Source organism: Lethenteron reissneri, chromosome 54, assembly GCF_015708825.2.
Source record: "Lethenteron reissneri isolate LAM-NWPU_2019-01 chromosome 54, ASM1570882v1, whole genome shotgun sequence".
Lineage (NCBI taxonomy): Eukaryota > Metazoa > Chordata > Hyperoartia > Petromyzontiformes > Petromyzontidae > Lethenteron > Lethenteron reissneri.
Window position 1 is genome coordinate 8,561,113 of NC_083832.1, and position 20,685 is coordinate 8,581,797.

At 44.1% G+C, this 20,685-nt stretch overlaps 1 protein-coding gene across 2 annotated transcripts in view; it reads right to left on the minus strand.

The window, feature by feature from the left end:
- Window positions 1–20,685, minus strand: part of LOC133356387 (contactin-3-like) — a 158,028-nt gene that overhangs the window by 79,690 nt on the left and 57,653 nt on the right. For both annotated transcript variants that reach the window (XM_061573876.1, XM_061573875.1), the window contains exons 3-5: window positions 17,538–17,667; window positions 13,024–13,193; window positions 7,616–7,711 (exon numbers count right to left, since the gene is read on the minus strand). In XM_061573876.1, coding sequence (XP_061429860.1) covers window positions 7,616–7,711; window positions 13,024–13,193; window positions 17,538–17,667 — 396 coding nt within the window. The remainder of the gene's footprint in view (window positions 1–7,615; window positions 7,712–13,023; window positions 13,194–17,537; window positions 17,668–20,685) is intronic.

Below are 20,685 nucleotides of genomic sequence, written 5' to 3' on the forward strand. Positions count from 1 at the left end.
CAGCACTTGCCCCAAAAAGGATTGTGAAGACTGTACGTGCGGGGGACCTTTAGCTTTGCCATTGTCTTGAGCGCGTGCATTGCTGGGGCACTTCCCGTTAGCTTAGTTATTTGCTGTTTTCCACCGTGCAGGTTTCTTCAAAGCAAAACAACACATGTACTTTGATGCGAATAACGTGCCACTTTAACTTCATCCTCATTAACCTTTTTCTTTTATTCAGATTGTAAAAATGTTCCCAACCGCCAGAGACTCAGAACATTATATACCGCACACACACACACGCTGCAACGTATCCCTTTGCTAAATTGAAATAGACTACAAAGCCCCTGATTGAAGCTGCGAGCCACAAACTGCACACACGCGGCGGGTATTTCAGCAAGAGAAACAGTCCCCTCATGTTTTGTGAGCTATGTTACATTTGCTCCTGCCATACAAGCATTCACTTTCTTTTGCTGCGATCAATAGTCAATTTAGAAGTCATCAATCACGCAATTGCCAGCATGGGTCAACAGTGCAGGACCTCCAAACGTGACGCTTGCACAATATAAATATGAATTCCATCCTGCTAATGCAGCTCGCTATTTGAACCCGTTTAATTGAACGAAACGGTTTTTCCCCCCCATTACGCAAGCAGCAGTTGTTTTTTTGCAATGGCGCTAATCGGGACATTTCGTAAATTCGCGAGTAGCATTTAAAGCACGCTTCATTATTGTCACTTTTGGTTTGTGATTATTATTTTTATTACTTTTCTGCGGCGTAATTTGACTCAAAGCCCTGATTTACTGGAATGTGGAGCGCGGTGTGTTGGTCGAGTTAGCGGGTATCGATCGCGCATGCATAAGCGTCCGCGGGTCGTATTGAAGCCGTTGCCCAGTGATTCATCACCTGCGGCCGAAACTGGGGGAAATAAACTCGGCCCGCCTGAAGGATTTAAAACCTCTGGGCCAAAATCAAATTAGTTCGCCACTTAGGGCGGCAGATGCCAAGACACCGAATCGATTTGCCATTCCTTGTCCGTTTCCTTTGGACTCGCGTTTTCACACATCAAGCTACGCATTTTGCAACCGGTCACTTGTGTTTTACGGGATGGGCGTTGGCCTCCGGTTGTAGCAACGAGTTCTTAGAACGTGCCGGAAGATGAAGGGGCACAGCAGAGGCGAGATATTAACTACCTCGCCTGCTTTACAGGAGATCATGGGTTCGATACTGTCCATGATGCCTTTGTAGTGCCGTAGATGGGCCACGCTTATCGGCAGTGGTAGACGTGGTCCATCTGCAAGGGTGCCCCGTACCGCCAGGGGGGGGGCTACGATCCCACACAACACCACCCCTCGATGGGGACCCCAGACAGCTAATCCCCTCGGTGCCAATAACGGGGGGGGGGGGCTGCGGGGGATCTATGATCCCACACAACGCCTCTCCTCGATGGGCAAAGGGGCATAAAAGGGGACCTCCCCAGCCGATCGGGACAGTCACAGCTCAAGACCCAAGACCAGCCAGCTTAGGACCCTGGACCCCCTCGCCCCGCTTGTCCTTGTAAGGGCCGGGACGCTGTGCGGGCCAGTGGTGGGACTCTGTGACTCCCGGCTCTACGCCCTTGTAAGGGCGAGTTCCGAGGAAGCCAGAGTCTAGACCCGCACCTTGGCTGGGTCGGGTCAGGTAGCCTCCCCTGGGGGTAATTGTAGCCGGAGGACCCCAGAGGATAGCCAGAGTCAGGCATGCTAGGAGTAGGCTGTGTCTCTAGGCTGTGTCAGAGTATTGTTGGAGTGTGGTATCGTAATAAAGAAGTTACCTCTAGAAGTGTCTCCGGAACCCATTACACCTATATATTTGAAATGTGTGTGTTCTCCCCGTGACCACGTTGATTTTGCTCCGGGTCCTCCGTTTTTTCCCTCCACATTTAGAAATATGCGCTTTTATTATTTCGCTGCTACACTTTTCAACATGGTAAGTCACTTCATTGAGCTATAATTTGTGGCCAGATCACTTCTTAAAAATAGCTATATGCCTCAGTGGGCCTTACCTGGATTCCTCCAGTCTAAATAAAGATTCTACATCTGGTAAATTTGAAAAGCGTTGATAGTTTCGTTTTTTTTTACTGATGGGAAGCCTCCACATCACTGCCTTGCTCCCAGTGCCGAATTGTGTCGGCCGTAAGTTTATCCGTCGGAAGCAGTGGGTGCTAAAATACCGTGATTAGCTCTTTTACAAATCAATAAAGCCAAGGAAGGAACACGTCAGAGATGTACCCCCGTCGTGGAGATGGAGTGATGTTTTATGTTTTTAGTTTCTTTTTTTTCCCTTTCTGGTCTGTGCGCGACTGTTCGGTGGATCGCGAGAGGTGGTGATGGCTTGGCGAGGCCTTCATCCAACAGTGGATTGACCACGGCTGATGATGACAAATCATTCACATCAGCGAAAGCAGATATGGGTCGGTGTGTGCATGACATTGTTCCGCGTCATTGTTATCTCATTTATTTTTAATCATCATAATCATCATCGTGAGGAAACTCTTCATCAGGGAATTGAGCAATGGTGGTCACACCTTACATGGGCAGTGAGTACCTGGCAGATTCAACTCTCTCATTAAATCATGGGGGGGGGGGGGGGGGGCTCTGCACAACCGACCAACGTGTGCTTGTCAGGAGAAGCAAACCACGGATCACCTCCCGAGGTGGCCAGCAGCACCACAATGCACTTCCTCAAGAATGCGCAATTGCAACAAGGCAGAAGCTGTGGCGCTGTGCAGAATGATGGGTAAAAGACCGCCGTCCAGGCTGGACAGGAGACGCAATGAAGACGAGTGAGAGCATGAGGAAAACTCGCGATCTTGATTATAATTGGGCAATCTGATTATTTAAGTAATCAATGAATTAACGATGACCGGTGCAATTACTCCGACAATAACTAGATATTGTTATTATGTGTGCCGCTGGACGGGAGGTGATGGGCGTGGCTTTTGACGTCATCATCATCCACGCAACGTTGGCCGTGACTTGTAGTCGGGATTGCTACCTTAGGTGGGCAGAATGTGAAGGAACCACAGTAATGGATCAAAACAAAGGAGTCGATTACAACATTTTAGACGATGAATTCACCTAATCTACTCATCGTCCCAGCTGGGGCTCTGATATAAGTAATTGACAGGAAACTAGAACGACTGCATCGCTGCTTGTTGTAGCAAGTCAACATCAATCGAGTAGATCTGCAACGGGTCTACATTTTCTGCGACAGAAAGCATAGCGTTGAGTGCATATTTAATTGATCGATTGCGTAAATCATGGGGATTGTTTGCCCATACTTCACTATACTTGTGAGTACGGGTTAGAGAAGCAGGGTAGGGGCATAGAGACCGGTTCAGATAATACTCAACGCTGATGTTATCCGTGGCCGGGAAACGAACTCGGGCCGCAGATAAAATTTCATATGACGATGACAGCACTCCACTCTCGATATATGTGATGGGCTAAACGATGTTTAGAGAGACATTACTCTGTGTGGTGCTAATTTCTACAATGTAAACTTTTTTCTCGCAAGGTAAGAAAGTGTGATTTGATGATTATTTTCATTAATATTATTTAGTACAAATACGTATTGGTTGAGTAGTCCTTTTAAAAAAAATACATTATCTCGCATTGTAATTGTCAGTTCCATATCACCGGTCAACACACTTTTTCTGGCATAAGGTATTCCAACGGGTTTAAGGTAATTTTGGGGTGCTGATTCCAAATCTGACGTCAGTTTTTGTTTATCACATCAGGTTTTTGAGATATCAAAAATACAGCACCATATTTTAACACTAAAGCAGTCACTGACTCGCAACAACTTGCAATCATAAGTGACAGAGTTAATTTCGGGTAAAATCAATGAAAATGGGGTATGCCGATAGCATAAAAATGATGTGATAAAGCAAATCTGAGATCAGATTTGGAATCAGCACCCTGAAATTAGTCTAAAACAGCTGCAAAAGTCCAGGCCAGAATTTTTTTTTTTTACCAGTGTATTTCATCCATTTTTTGTTGTTGTTTTCAGGGCCAATTGGCGAATTTTCTCTGACGGAATGCGTCACTTCGCCATAATGTAGCATATTTATCTTGATGCGGCATCCCACAGTCACTTTGAGAAACGTGTTTTCCATCAAGTGCTGAATGCAGTTGATTCTTAATAATGACTGAACATTGTTCCAAAGATCTAATGGCCCATGCCGCGTAAATTTAAATTGAACCTCTGTGTTACTGTTCATTTGAATTTGGTGTCGAGTAAGAATATCAAAAGGCGTGTTTCTGAACAAAACACAACGTTCCTCTTTGTGGTGTCGTTCTTGTTTCAAGTCAATTAAAATACAAAACTCAACACGCCTCGTCTCCCCCTTGTCTCCCCTCTACACGCTTCCTTTGAAGTGCATTCGTCCCCCTCATTCTCGCGTATATGCGATGTGCACGCTCATCTTCATTTGCCAGTGTGCTCGTGCCTGCAAGGGTTTGTGCAATGTCAAATTTGCCGACTGTTCTTTCGCGACAACGTTCCAAAGGGCGGTATGTGACGTGGATTATATGAATCTGCTTTCATCTTTATACGTCAACAAAAAAAAATGTTTCCCTACTTTGTAAGGGTAAAGTGTGGTGGTGCGTCTTATAACCTGACAAGTGTAAGTGCGTTGGTGTGTGTGTGACCAGATTTGCATAACTGCATTGATACTGTGCGTCTTACTTTCTGGAGCATCTTTTAAGACGGAGAACAGAGGACTTGGCCGACAACAAAAAATACAGAAATGTGGCTGTGCCCATACAATTGTATCAGACTTCAGGAATTTACAATGCGTTAAACTGACCTTGCCTGTATTTATGTTGAACTTCTCTCGCACCATACATAGCCAACCATGCTAGTCAGAGGTGCGGGGAAAGGACAACAAACTAAACACCAAAATCACTTCAAAAAAATTAGTTTTCTAATGAGATTTAAAAGTGCTTAGCTCTCGTGGTTTCCTAATATCGGAAGGAAGAGCGTTCCAGATGGCCGCAGAAGCGCATCTGAAAGTGCGCACAGCAGTGACCACCGTTTTTGTTCAAGAGTTAGCCAAAAAGCCGCTGTGAGGATGACCGGAGTTCACGTGATGGTGTATGCTCCTTGATGAGATCAGCGAGGTATTGTGGTACATTTTTGGCAAGCACTTTGTGTGCAATGAGCATGACCGTATAATGCATTTGTTCAGCAACAGGAAGCCAAGTTTGGCGAGCACTGGACGGACACGGTCGGATCTCGGATCTTGCAGTACCCGTCACGACACGCATTAAACCACCGTAAATCACGAAGCCAATTCTGGCATTGCACAATCCAATACTGAAGTTGTTACTGTGCAGGACTAAACCGGGAATTCCTCGCGCATGACACTTCTGTGCAGTGTGGAGACGTCGCTAACAACATGTAACCATTGCTTTGTGTGCTGTTCATTGTTTGAGCTGCGGAAATGAGATTTAGATTTTTTGAGTGCCTGAAAAACGCCCATCAAATATGTTGTTTGTGGATAAACTGCAAACATAATAATCGATATACAGACAGTAAATACTTACACAGACATACTTACACAGACATAAATACACACACACAGACACAGATCCCCCGCATAGATTTAACAGACTGTTGGGGTAAGTGCTGTTAGCGAGCACCTATGAAGCTCAACCCGGCACACATGGGAATGGGTGGCCAACACCACGCACGACCGCTTTTGTCTCCCCAGTGGCGATGTTTACCCACCGCATCAGGTACTCATTTGAGGCTGAGTCTACCTGCTGTTGTCCATGAGCGGGAATCGAACTCGGGTTGCCGGGTACGTAGTGCAGGACACTAATGGTGATGCCACCGCTCCCCATACAGATACGCATAGACATTTACATATACAGACAATAATGATTCAATAGTTATGCAGAGTCAAATTTGCATGAGAAAACAAGGAATTGCGAATGAGCCAATGTTGCTGATAAAAAACTAAATAAACAATATCCCCGAGTAAAAAGGGAGCAGAACAACGTCAAAAGCGTGAAAGTTTGACAGGCAAGGAATTAAATTAACTCTTACAGCAATGTCGTTATTCATTAATGTCTGTGCACTAATTATAATAAAGGGAGGAATGTAAAAAAATATTTCTTCATAATAATATAAAAATGCGTATAAAATATTCATTAAATTATACATATCAAAGTATTCCATGGTAACTGCATCTTTTTAATTGGAAATTCTTTTAGTGATGCACAGGATGGCATTTCTGCAATATTTATCTCGATGACAGATGTGTTTCTCATTTTTATTTTTCATTCATTGATCTCGACCCACATTTTAGGCCACTCACAGCGGTGAATTCCTTAAATTTGTAAAAAAAAAAAATCCAATCCTACTCAAATTTAGCACTCGGGTCATGTCATGACATGATACAAATTGGAACTCTGAAGCAAAACAATGGATCACTTCCGCACTTCTGAAGTCAAAAAGAGCGTTATTACTCAGTCAAATTATCCACAATTAAAGCACACCTTTGGTATTCTCTCCTCTGGTTGTCTCTCTCTGCTCGTGTGTTTGTCTATGTTGTCTCCGTGTCTATGTTTTGTCTCTCTCTCAAATTTAGCAATCTCTGTAAGAACGTTAATCAACCAGGTGGGGTGTTGACTGTTATTTTAGCCGACTCTCTGTGTTGTATTGCATTATATTTCTGAGTTTGCTAGGTTTGTTTTTCTCATTCATTCATACCTGATGATGATTGCTTGTGTTGCAATCGAAACGTCTTATTCTATTATTTTATTTCTTTTATTTCTACGTGACTTTGCTGAAAGAACCAAACAGTAAATATTATTATTATTTACAATGGATTGGTCACCACCATTTAGATTGATATGTATTTGGCGATGGGGAGGAAACCAGAAAGCCCATGCGTAACATGTGGGAGAGCGTTCAAACTCCACGCAGAAAAACACCCGAGTACATAATGGAAACTATTCTCTCTGGATCTTTCGGTAAAGTCACGTAGATAAAAATAATAATAATAGAACACGACGTTTCGGTCGCAACATAAGCGTCCGTCATCAGGTGAGAAAGAATGATCCGCTGTTGTGGCTTTATATAGGCACGGGAGGAGGGGGGGGAGAAGGGGGAGGGGTTTTGTAGAGTAAAATTAGCATGTCAATGTGATTGAAATCTGACGGACGCTTGTGTTGCAACCGAAACGTCGTCTTCTATAATTATTTTTCAATCTACGAGACTTTACCGAAAGAACTAGAGAGTATGAATTCCTGCAGTCACGAAAGCTTCAAATCAAGATTACATCATGGAAACCCATGGTCTTTCTTGCTTCAAGGCACGAGTGTTTCCAATGTGCCAACCGCCGCCACCCCAGCGCCCGTCGTCACAGTGTCCGCCTTAAATTTCGATTTAAAGCTTTCGTGACTGCAGGGATTCATCTTCTTGGTTCTTTCGGCAAAGTCACGTAGAAGGGAAGTAATAAAATAATAAAAAAATAAAACATAATAAAATAATTCTCACGACGTTTCGGCCACAACGCAAGCAGCCGTCCTCAGGTGAAGACCAGGTCTGTCGGGGAGACAGCGTTACCTGCAGAGCGCCTTACCTGCAGAGTGCGGCGGAGGTGCACAGATGAGCACCACTCCTTGGCCTTGTCGCACAGCCACCGTACCCCGGTGCTTGGTGCGGAAGCTCTCCAGATCTGGCCCAGAGGGGATACACGGCCACAATCACGGTTCGCTCGTACTGCGGTGGCAATTCGCTGATGGATCTGGAGAGAGGACCCCGCATCGTTGTATAATCCTACCGGAATAAACAATAAATACTCCTCTGATTGCAGCAGCATAATGTGGGGCCGTGGACCGGTTCAAGCACCGCGGAAAGAACGCATTTCAACGTTGTAAAAGGTTAATACGCATTTTGGAAAGGAATTGGGAGGCTCAAGATTAAAAAAAAAGTAAATCGGCAGCACAATTTTGTCAGCAGCTCCAGGGAATTTCTATCGTGCTGAAGTTATCGCCCGGGCACACCGAGCAATGCTTGTGATGTGAATCTCCCACCAGACAGGACAGCCGTTTTATAGTTGCTACTGCCTTGGCTTCTGGCGCCAAGTTGCACCGGCGATGATAAACCGTCAATGTCTTGAGCAACAACGCTTTGAGACTTCAGCTCAGACTTAGTATTTAAATAGTTTTAGTTTTTTTATGCGTACACATGAGACATCTGATTGAAGTGGAGACAATTACTATGTTGAAGAAAATTGGGTGATTTGATTAAATTGCGGAGTGTTTCCATACGTTAAAGGAACGTGAATGCTTAAATCTATATTCTTGCCGGATCAAAAGCATGTTTTATCTACCTGATCTTGTTAGCGCCTGTGAAGGATTGTTATCAATAAAAACATCCACTGGGTTGAAAAGTGGATTCTCCATAATGTTTAACAGCTCTCTCGCTGAGTTCTTCCTGGTTCAGCAGTTCCACTGCTGGATTATTTTTTTCCGCCTGAGGCCCACCACTTGTGTTGCGATCGAAACGTCGTGATTTATGACTTTTTATTTTATTTTGCTACCTACGTGACTTTACCGAAAGAAGCAAAAAGTATGGATTCCTGCTGTCACGAAAGCTTCAAATCAAGATTTTATAGAGTAGACTGTCTAATGATTGCTTGATGTGTTGTAAAACACAACTCCGGTTCAGAACTGTCGTCAATACCAACATTATAGCCATGTTGAAGACAAGGATGCTTAAATTGCAAACTTGGATTCATTGTATGACATCAGTATTATCCGATTAATTATTTAATTTAATTTCATTCGTAAGCGTTTCTTTTTCCTTTCTCTCACTGCTATCCATTCAGAGCGACCCCTTGTGTGTCAAGAGAATGGCCCGCTGAAAGTGGATATCAGAGAACTACCTCTGAGATCGCTTCAAGTGCCCTCTTGACCTATGGTTCACGCGGTTTATTGATCGGGAGTTGCCCAGAATCTTGGCAGGGCCAGGTCTGTGCTCTGCATTCTGAGCCACCCTCTCATCTCTTAACGCTTTGGTTAAATTTCGATTTAAAGCTTTCGTGACTGCAGGAATTTATCTTCTTGGTTCTTTCGGTAAAGTCACGTAGAAAGGAAGTAATAAAATAATAAAAATAAAACATAATAAAATTATTTTATTATATTATTTTATTATATTATTTTATTATGTTTTATTTTCATTATTTTATTACTTCCCTTCTACGTGACTTTACCGCTTTGGTTAAATATATATTAAAACAAATCTGCCACGTTTGTAATCATAGATGATACCTACCAAGTGTAAATATAAAAACAAATACTTCCTCTAAAGTGCCTGTAACCACAACATTAATTTATCGTACATTATTTTTATGAAGAATTCAGTTAAAGGATTACACGAATATTGATGTCCATGAACGTTAATAATTCATTTAATCGTCAAAATAATTCATTTAATCGTCAAATACGAGCAATTTAAAAGCAAGCATATACCGATCGGTGACATTCCCCTGATTATTTTTGTTCAATAGTTTCAAACGTTATCTTTTTTTCCAAGTATCTTTCGATTCCCTTTCCTGGTATCGTGTCACAAGATGAAGACATTTATAACCGTAACCCTGCCAAGGAGCAGCGCACCACTTACGTGCCAGTGAAGATGACAATGCAAATTAACTACGACTGCAGCCACCCACTTCCCACACTTGTGGGACACTTTATATATATCTGTACAAACCACAAATAGTACTTCTCTCTCACTTGATACAGCTATCGTGCTGTGACGGTTCCACCTGAAGACGGAAGCTTGTGTTGCCTCCGAAACGTCGTGATTTTTTTAATTTTATTTTTATTTGATTTTTATTAATTAAATTGTTTTACCAACGTGACTTTACCGAAAAAAATTAAGAATATGAATCCTTGCAGTCACGAAAGCTTAAAATCTAGAAGTACTTTGTATATTTAAATCAAACGAAAACGTCTTGATGTGTTTTTTTTCTTTCTCTCCCGAGCTTGGCATACGTTTTATCAAGCTTGAAAACAAATATTTTTGTTTCCTATTTCATGTATTCGTGTATGTGTTGTTATGTTGTTGCCAATATCACGTGAAACTCCAGTGAGGAGAAAACGTCAAGCTTCGTGGCACGTTTACGAGCAAGGCAAGATATTGACTTGCTCACAAATGTTTCTAAAACATGTATTTTGTAACTCATGTCCCATGCAAACAAGCAATGTAATAGGTTAAACACACAGTAAAACCATGGATTGCGAGCATAATTCGTTCCGGAAACGTGGTTGTAATCAAAAGCACTCGTATATCAAAGCACTCGTATATCAGTTGTGATCACGTGACGCTCGGCAGACAAAGCGTATACACGTACTACTCGTATTGCAAGACCTCGCTCGTTTATCAAATTAAATATTTTTTATTTTGCTCGTTTTGCAAAACACTCGTAGACCAAGTTACTCGCCATCAAAGGTTTTACTGTATATATATGAACATAAGGGGTGGTGGCGGGTTTAATGATACATTCATATTGACGTGATCTAACCCAATAAAACAACCTGCATTATGGATATATGAACAAAACATGGACAGCGTGTTGACGTGGACTATGGGAGCCGGTGCGAGTGAACGAAATATCTGCCGTATTGTCCACATTAAAAGATGCACTTGCATTCCCCTGCATTTTAAAGCACACGTTGGAGTTTCATCTTATAATCCAGTAGCCGCGTGTCTTCCTCTTCGCCAAGATTTGTAACAGCTTTACTGACACCGGACACGAGTTTGGGCTGAGTCTTGCTTTCAGGAGCATCTCGCAATGTGGAGATTCAGGTAAATATAACTGTATACATAGTTTGTGTTACTGCCATTGGCAAACCAGCATGAGTCTATCAGCTCGCCACACTTGAGGACCGTACGCGTGGCAGACTGCCCAGATTTGAATACGGATGCTGGCTCAGTGTGATCCCCCTGTGGCACGAAGCGACCTCGGTGTACTGCCTTAACTTGACAGTCCACTGATGCTGGAGAGATGGGGATCCTTTAGGCAAGTGACAATATGTGTATTGTGTGACTTCGCATAGACATCATGTCCACTGTATTGTGTGCAGCAAAAAAAAAACAACATACCGATTGCAGTGGCAACAACGATGCCGAATGAATGTGTCACCGAAAATAATTATCAACAGCTGGAAAGCCTCTCCAGATCATCACCATCCATCTCAGTATTGTGGTGTCGCTTATGCACAGGCTATCATTATTATTGATGTCGCTCCATCTTTGTGGTGCTCATTCTCTTGAGCATGTTCCCTACTTTGACTGCCATTTCATCAGCAGGCTCATCCAGTGGCCTGGTCCACATGATGTCTCTAAAATGTGTTTCTTCTCTGATCCATGCGTTCCTCCTTCTGTCTCTCAGTGCAATTTCCAGCATGGACCTCTCCATGATTATCTGTGTGTCACGGCAGCCTTTGATCTGTGTTCTTTGTCGGTGTGCACATTTTCTGATTCGTGTGTTAGAGCCGGCAATCTTAAAAGTTGGGTAATTTGGTAGAATTACATAATTCAGAGAATACGGTATGCACACATATACATACATATTTCACTCTGTACATATTAACTTAGCGTTTTACGCTGCTATTGCATTTGTCTGTGACTGATTCACCAAATCCAAATGCAGCACACAGGGCAAATTCACGATGCTGAAGGCAGACAGGGATTTATCCAATTCGATTGGCCGATTTTAAAAGGTCAGGTGCATGCGACTACCGCATTCCCCTTACAATTTCACCTCTGACCCACGGGGTTACTTTTGAAATCGGCCTTTTAATGAAAGAGCTGAAACAAACATTTTCAGAAGAAAAAAGATGGGGAAAAAACGTGAACATATCCTCCGCCATCACGTATGACAAAGTGTTAAAGGTTCAGCCCTATAATTGCCTGCTCACAACCACCGCTGGCGGAAGAGCCTCCACTATGGGACCTCCATAGGGCACTTCTTTCAAGGTATTCGGGCCATCTCGCCCACGCCGGACAGAACCCTTGTAAGAGGTGTCGAGTGCCCACACTTTATCCCACCACGTGCCACCTTCCGATCGGGCAGCTACAGTCAACCCATTTTCGCTGCTGGGTGGACAGAGGCGGGAGGGTGGTGGCGGAATTCAAGGAACTTGCACCGGTGTTTCAGACTCGGCATCTTTATTTATCCTGGAGGAATCCAACGAGCCGTGAAGCTCTCTTTCACTAATTGTAAAGTTTCAATCACCGCACCTAGCGATGGAATTGAACTGGCGACCTCGCGATTGATGCAAGTCCAGTGCTCGAACTGCCGCGCCACTGTGGCAGCATCCCTCGCTTATTTGTACGGGTAAATGTGACGTTGCCGCAGAACACCTTCCCCACCCAGTTGGCGTGCGCTAAGCGCGCATTAATTCCCCGATCAAAATCGATCCTCAAGCGCGCGACACGCGCGGCGAATGATACGCGAGTGCCAATTCCGTGCGAAAAAAACGCCTAGCGCCAAATCGTCCAGTTCGCTCACCGCCACAGCTTGGCAGCGTCTCGAACAATGTGCGTCACGTTGGGAAAGCGTTCATTTCTTACGCGCGCCTATCGTGAAACGTAGAATCCAAATGAATGGACGAAATTGACGCATCGTTGCACCTCCATTGCTGCAGATGGAAAGTATACGGCCAGTATCCATCCTTCACGGGGTATTTACCCTGCTTTTCTCCCAAATCACAGAAGGCTTTTTTTGTTTAATAGAATGCCAACACGCACTCGCATTCTATCCTACCACAACCAACTTGCGAACATTCCTATTTTACTCGTGGGCGGCTGCTGCTGCAGCAGCAAGGGATTTGTCAAAAGTTCCGGCCGCCTTGAGCTACGAATCGATGCCAACAACCCCTTGCCAGATCATGCATCTGCCCTGGCAACTTCTAAGCAAAGCTTCTGTTGTTGTTTGTTGCTCCTGCTGCTGTTGTTGTTGTTGTTGTGAGTACTCACAAGCAAACTGCAGGGCAGCCTCCCTGCTCCGCACGGTCCCCACGGCATTGGAGGCGAGGCAGTAGTAGGTGCCGGCGTCTTTCCCTTCGGCCGGGTGCGAGATCACGAGCCCCCCGCTGACGACGCCGTAGCGACCCCCCACAGACACCTCCGTGCCGTTTCTCATCCACCTGGACGACAAAGACAAATGCCTCCGAGTTATATTTGTCCCCCCCTCCCATCCACCCGTTGCTGAGCACAGGAACGAAGTCGTCCCAAAATTGTAGATTTGAAGCTTTCGTGAGTGCAAGGATTCATATTGTTAGGTTTTTTGGGTAAAGTCACGTGGGTAAAAAAATTTAAATTTAAATTAATTAAAGTAAATAAAAATCTAATAAAAATCACGACGTTTCGGAGGCAACACAAGCTTCCGTCTTCAGGTGGAACCGTCACAGCACGATAGCTGTATCAAGTAATTTTAATTTAAAATGTTTACCTACGTGACTTTACCGAAAAAACCTAAGAATATCGTGCCAAAATGCCAAGCTGCCCGGCAGCAATAACAGCGCGATCGGGGTGTGTTATTTTGACGAGAGCCAACACGTCCCTGGCCACCTAATTGGTCAGCCATGAGTCGCAGCGGTGGTGTCTCCAAGCGGGCAGTGAAGGCTGCACTCTGCTTGTAAAGTAGCATCTGACGCACACTTGCATTATTGTTGGTATGAACGAATTCCGCCTTTTCATGCTTAGTGGATTGATAACGATTGTTTAAAGGGCGATTTATAAATGTAAATGATTGTAATTATTACCACGACTATTATTAAATGCATTTTATGAAAATGTTATCCGAGTTAATATCAGGCAACATTCAACGTCAAAGTGGAAATGTTTTTTTCATGATGTGATGCATGGCATTATAGTAGTCAATCGCCTGATTTTTTTGCTCAATAATTAACCCGTTTGAGTATTATTGAACTGATGATCCTGAATGCAGAATAATGTGAGTTGCTGTAGCGATAGCCGCTGAATGGCATGGCATGGTGAAGAGTTAATTCTAAACACACTGCATGCACCACTCTCTTTACCGCACAGAGTATCTGAACATACACATGCCTTAGCCAAAATATACAATTTCAGACACTGTCTTCCCGACAGACCTGTTCTTGGCCTGAGGACGGCTGCTTGCGTTGTGGCCGAAACGTCGTGAGAATTATTTTATGTTTTATTTTTATTATTTTATTATTTCCCTTCTACGTGACTTTACCGAAAGAGCCAAGATGAAGACAAAATATACAAATTGGTTAATCGGTTATAACTAGACTCAACTGAAATATCAGATAAAGTAACGACTAGCATGGAGCTGATATGTGTGCAAGATCACCCACACCGCTTTGCCATTTCACAGGAGCAAAAGTCGCGGTATTTGAGCAGATTTTGCGTTCATATCCAGAGCTCAGCTCTTGAGCGAGAGCTGAGTAATTCCACTAGGAATGTCGTCAGCCATTCTGAAAAAAAAGGATTTGGGATGATCTGACAGGTCAGCACATTGTCTTTCCCGGAAACATTTTGTACAACCGGTCCCTCCGAGTGTAGGGAAGACGCTGAAATCCCTCAAAAGGCATCGTTGTTAATGCACTCGCGGTATTTCACGTCTGAATGTTACACGTACTCAAGAAGTTACGAGCAGTGCCTTGTTAATGGCTCTGGATGGCTCCGTTCAAAAGTGCTGCTTTAAGCCATATTCGCTTCTGTCAACAAACTCAGATTATCCGTCGGCTTTTTTGAGCACTGCCAAGTTATGCAAACAGTCTCCCGATGCGCGCGCGCCTCAAACATCTCGCATCCAAGAATTGTTTCCATCCGAATGCGCACTCGTTATGAATATTTAATCTCCAACGAAATGTGTTCCGTTGGCTCGGCCAGACTAATGGCTTATTTCATAAGGGATTCGATTTGTGTCAGTTTACCCAACGTCAACACCCCGCCCCCCTGCCCTCCAACAAGATCCAATTTGTTTATTCTCCCTGCATGCCCCCCACGCCTCTCACCCCCACCCAATCCCACCCCAAAATCGTTTTATTCCTGCAATAAATAATGCCATCATTTTGAGCATCTTCACTCCGTATTATTTGTTTCTTTTCCAACGAACAAAATGGCCCACCTGGTTACGATTACGTCAGCACCTGTTGGACGTGCTGTTCGAGTGGGGGGGGGGGGGAGCCGAGTTAGTATATTTATTTTGTTTAACTCGCCCTTGTTCGAATATGCAAATCACAGAAATTTGCTGGCAAAACTGATTTCAAAGCAAATCCAATTCCCCCACCCGCCCCAGCATGACTATCGCACATTGTCCGTGTGTGGCTGGGTGGCTGGATGGGTTGGTGGGTGATTTGGGTCGTTGGGTGGCTGGGTGGGTAGGAATGGGTGAGTGGGTGTGTGTGAGTGACTGGTTGGGTTGGTATGGGTAGGTAGAAATGTGTGGGTGGGTATGGGTAGAGAGGAATGAATGGGTTGGAATGTGTGGCTGGGTATGGGTGGGTGAGTGGCTGGGTAGGTGGGTGGCTATGGGTAGTGAGGAATGGGTGGGTATGTTGGACGTGCTGTTCGAGTGGGTGGCTGGGTGGGTAGGTATGGATAGGTAGGTTGGAATGTGTGGCTGGGCATGGGTGGGTGAGTGGCTGGGTAGGTGGGTGGCTATGGGTAGTGAGGAATGGGTGGGTATGTTGGACGTGCTGTTCGAGTGGGTGGCTGGGTGGGTGGGTATGGGTAGGTAGGAATGGGTGGGTGGGCATATATGGGTGGGTATGGGTGGATGGCTGGATTAGTGGGTGGTTTGGGTGGGTGGCTGGCTTGCATGGTGGGTGGCTATGGATGGGTGGGTGGGGTAAACCTCTGCGGATTCAGCGTGTGCGAGAGAGCCCGGGGTAGGGTTCACTGGCTCAGAAAGCAATCCCTTCCTCGGTATGCTGCGCTGGGCACAGCAACGCTGAGCTCGCTGTTCTGCAGACACTAGCCGTGTTCGGAATCCCACAGCAGTGCGTGCAAAGATCCAAGCCATTGCGTGTCGCTGTTGTCGCCACTGTCAGCACTCGCCACCTAATGAGTTCAATGAGCCGGTCCGCTGAACATTGCGCTAAGAACACGGGGCCTTCCGTAACATTAAACGCAACTCCATGGACGGCGTTGGCATCGGTGAGAAAGGGAAGGTTGAAAATGCATGACTGGTCTTGTCGAAACAAAAATAAGACGAGGCTTTACCCTTTCTGGCAATAAAACAGGAGGTGTTAAGATGCTCAAACACCAAATAGAAACTTTTTGCAAAGAATAGACTTTGCATTAACCACACGCACTTGTGGCAAAACAAGTAAACAAACAAGCTCTGATAATATATGCCTTGTCTTTGAAACGGAATGGCCTACACCAGATATAGCCTTCTCTATAGCCCAGTGTTAGACCACAGAACGCCAAAAGTACAAAGTCAACACAAGTATCAATGTATGAATAGCTTGGGTTGAGCAGTTATATCTATGGGACCTTTTTGATACTGGCAAAAAAGGTACTATAGATATCACTGGTGTTGTCACCAACTGTTGACAAAGGAGCCGTGGTGTCATACAGACATTGTCGTCATCAACAGTCGTGGTCAATCCACTGCTGGATGAAGTCATCCCCAAGTCACCACCACATCTCACAATCCTGTGATGTAGTAATGATGCACCTAGCACCTGAACATGAATGTATGTCATCACTCCAACTCATCAGTGCTCTCATTGATTCCGTTCTAAGGCAGTGTCCGTTGATGTTGAAAGTGGAAAACTGTTTTCAGCTTCTGTTTTGTACATTAGTTGTACAACGTGTTATGTACTAATATGTGTGCAATATGCTATAGAATATCAACTAGATATATAGCTGGCAAGGTGGCACATCAGCAGAGCTAAAAGTCAACAACGGTTGCCCTTTGGTTGGGATTCATCCCCATCAAAGGAATGTCGAATTTCCGTCACAGGCTCAGGGATGTGCACTGAAGATAAACGCCCCTTCCACACATATGAACGCCTAAATGTTGTTCGTAATAAAGTACAAGATTAAGGTTAAACAAAATAATTAACCCTGCAATGACAATTGACGTATCCTCCAAGTTACAATGTGCTCCGGGAGGTAAGGCGCACTGCCAACTTTGGCTTCAAAAAATTACGGGAAAAAAAAACCTGCGTCTCGTAATCAGTATCACAATCGTAATATTTATTATTTATCTAAACCGGAAGAATCACAGATGTTCCGAGCATGTGTGATTCACGAATATGTGTGACAAATTCGTACCATCAAGCATTGTAAGTGTAACGTAAAAAAAAAATGGCAAGTCTTAAACGTAACAAAAAACAGCAAAATCCACACGTATGACCACCCGGGAGCTACTTTGTATTAGGACAAGAATTCAAGTAACAAGAAAATTCTCTCATCACAATTACGCTCACACCTTCACTGGCATTTTCCATCGATCAATTTATTGAGTCACTTCAATTGTTTCCCCTCACCTGTACGTGGGCAGAGGGCTTCCCTGCGCCTGGCAGTTGAAGACCACCTTCCTTTCCGTCGATTCCACCGAATACATCACGTCGCTGGGCTCTTCCACGAACACTGGCCCATGCTGCCGGTTTTCCTGGGCTGCAAAGAAGAAATGAGATGTAAAAACCGGACGCTGTCTTCTTGGTTCTTTTGGTAAAGTCACGTAGAAGGGAAGTAATAAAGTAATAAAATAATAAAAATAAAATTATTTTTATTAATTAAAATAATAAAAAATAAAATTATTTTTATTATTGTATTACTTCCCTTCTACGTGACTTTACCGAAAGAACCAAGGAGATGAATCCCTACAGTCACGAAAGCTTTAAATCGAAATTTACCGGACGCTGGTTTTACACGAAGCATGCCCGCCTCCTGCCTCGGTGCTTGCTTTTGTTGGCGGTATCGTTTCGTCTGTCTCAGGAATCCCCCCCCGACCCCCTCCCCCTCCTCCCGAAGACTCAGTGCGCGAGGCAACAGCGTCCAACTTCACGAGCGGAGTAGTTTTGTGTCGTCAGTCAGTCGACGTTTTTCAAAGGGAAGGTGCGACAATTTAAACGTGCGGATACTGGCGACAATCGAAACGTGCGTTTGGCGCCGTGTGTCGAAGTGCATGCAGCATTATTCTGTGGCGTACGCTGGCAATTAGGTAATTTACGATGATTTTATTTTTTTACTTAAAACTTTCGTGACTGCTGTAATTCATATTATTTGGTTCTTTCGGTAAAATCACGTAGATTGGAAAACATTTTTAAATTAAAACCACGACGACGACCGCTTGTGCTACGATCGAAACATCGTGGTTTTTATTTTTATTATTGTCATTATTATTTTCTCTCTACGTAACTGTACCGAAAGAACCAAATAATATATTTTTTATATTGTAATTTTAATGAGTTGAGCTTCGAGGGAGGCACAAACTCTTCAAAGGTCACCTCAATATTGATTTAGCGCTACTACTATTACGTCGGAGTGCATGGGGTCACATTGTTAGCTTATCACAAAGAGCATAAAATAATTTAAACAGTCCCCACTCATGCCTCTGTGCCATTGATCCTTTGTGTCGTTTAGTTCTTCTGGTTTTCTTCCCCACCGTCTACCAATCCCCTCGTTACACCCTCATTTATTTTGTATCTTCTACGCATTTGCAAAAAGGAAACTCCGCACCAATCGTCCGTGTCTTTGACAGTCGCTTTTGGAAGTCGCGTCTTTTTTAAGCAATTATAAAATTAAATGAAGGCGCAGCCCTGCAATTGCTTGCTCGTACCACTGCTGGCAGAAGGAAACTCCACTAGCGGGAGCTCTCGAGAGCTCCGCTCGAGGATGTTTGGCCTGCTCTTCCACACTGGCCGGATGTCTTGCAAGATGTGGGTGTACCCGCCCTTTATCGCACCACTCCTGAGCTGCCGATCGACTATCTGTGGTGGAAGCCACCTATACCGGCTGGGTGGGCAGAGATGGGGAAGCGGGATTTAAGAAACTTGTACCATTGTTTTAATTGCCGTGCCGGGAGATCGAACCAGTAACGTCTGGATCGCAAATCTCGTGTGCTCGCTATGACACCGTGGCAGCGTCCCATTTCGGCGATTGTTTAAACTAAAAAATATTGTCCTTAAAGTGGAGGTGGCATGGTGACTCAGGTCAGAGCAATACAGGCAGCACCACTGCTCTTCTGAGCTTAGAACGTGGTTAGAGTCCACCGTGATTAAACTGGGGTTCTCAAGTGTAATGCGTACTCTTTGGTTCTTTCGGCTAAAGTCACGTCGGTATGAAATAATTTAATTTATTTTCTCCCTACGTGACTTTACCGAAAGAACCAAAGAGTATGGATTCCTGCAGTCACGAAAGCTTCAAATTAAGATTGAAGTGTAATGCGTTTATAATCGCGGCCCAATGACCAATGCCTACATGAAACGTCACATTGAATGTGTGTGTGTGTTTTTTGTTGTTGTGTGTGCATAATTTTCGTTCAATTCCAGCCCTAAGAATGGACGACACAAAATGGTTTATCATGTAGCAGGGGGTACGGGAAAGTGTGCCCCTGGTGTTTTCTCACAGAGGGCGGGGGTTTACAATACTCTGCAAGAGTCGCAAAGAGGATTCTCCGTCTCGCGACACGAGGCTGATAGCACAGTTGGAATATAATTGGAAAATTTTGAGCGGAGAACAAGTTCCAATTTGGTAAAAAAAAAAAAATCACTTGGAAAACGAATGCTGCGCAATATGAATCATTGCAGGAGAGGAAATGCAGAGCTCGGATGAGGCAGAGAGATAGCAAACTTACAAGGATCAATTTAACACGTTGGCTTTCGCGACCAATATTAACCATGATAGAGGGTTTTTTTGGGGGTTAGATCGCGTAAATATTCTATTTATCTTATATGTACGATATCTAACCCAAAACGCCTATATTATGGGTACAAGGATCAACCAAAACACTTTGTAGAACAAGGTAGTGACATCTGATATTATGTGTGCATATCTCATGATTATTTTCCCACAGATCATAATCTCAACAATCTCTGATGTCCTTTGTAACTATTGTAATAATTAACAAGCCAATTGGAATTGGGCAAGAGGTACAGAGATGAGAGTGGAATTAGAGAAGAGTATCCATAATAGATGTTTTTGGGTTAGATCGCGTAAATATCTAAATGTGTCGTTAAAACCCGCCACCAAGGGTTGTCACGTAAACAGAACATGCCAATTCGTCACTAGTACAGCACACCGGTGTGTTGGAGAGCCAAGTCACAACATTTATCGGTGTGCTGTACTAGTGACGAATTGGCATGACACGTGGAACATTGCAGCAACAATCATCCTGCGGCTGCACCCAACTATTCAGAGCGAAAGTTGCCAAAGAGAAAGTGTGGTAATTATTTAGTTTCACCATTGTGGTTTATTTTTAAACTGGATATGCCGAATCCTCGCCCAACCTCGGCAGCAGTTTAAAGACCTCAATTCTGAGGGCTTGAGCGACTGACATGGCCATGTGGTTTGAAGCTTTCGTGACTGCAGGAATCCATACTCTTTGGTTCTTTCGGTAAAGTCACGTGGGTAGAAAAATAATAATAGATCACGACGTTTCGATCGCAACAGAAGCAATCGTCATCAGGTGGG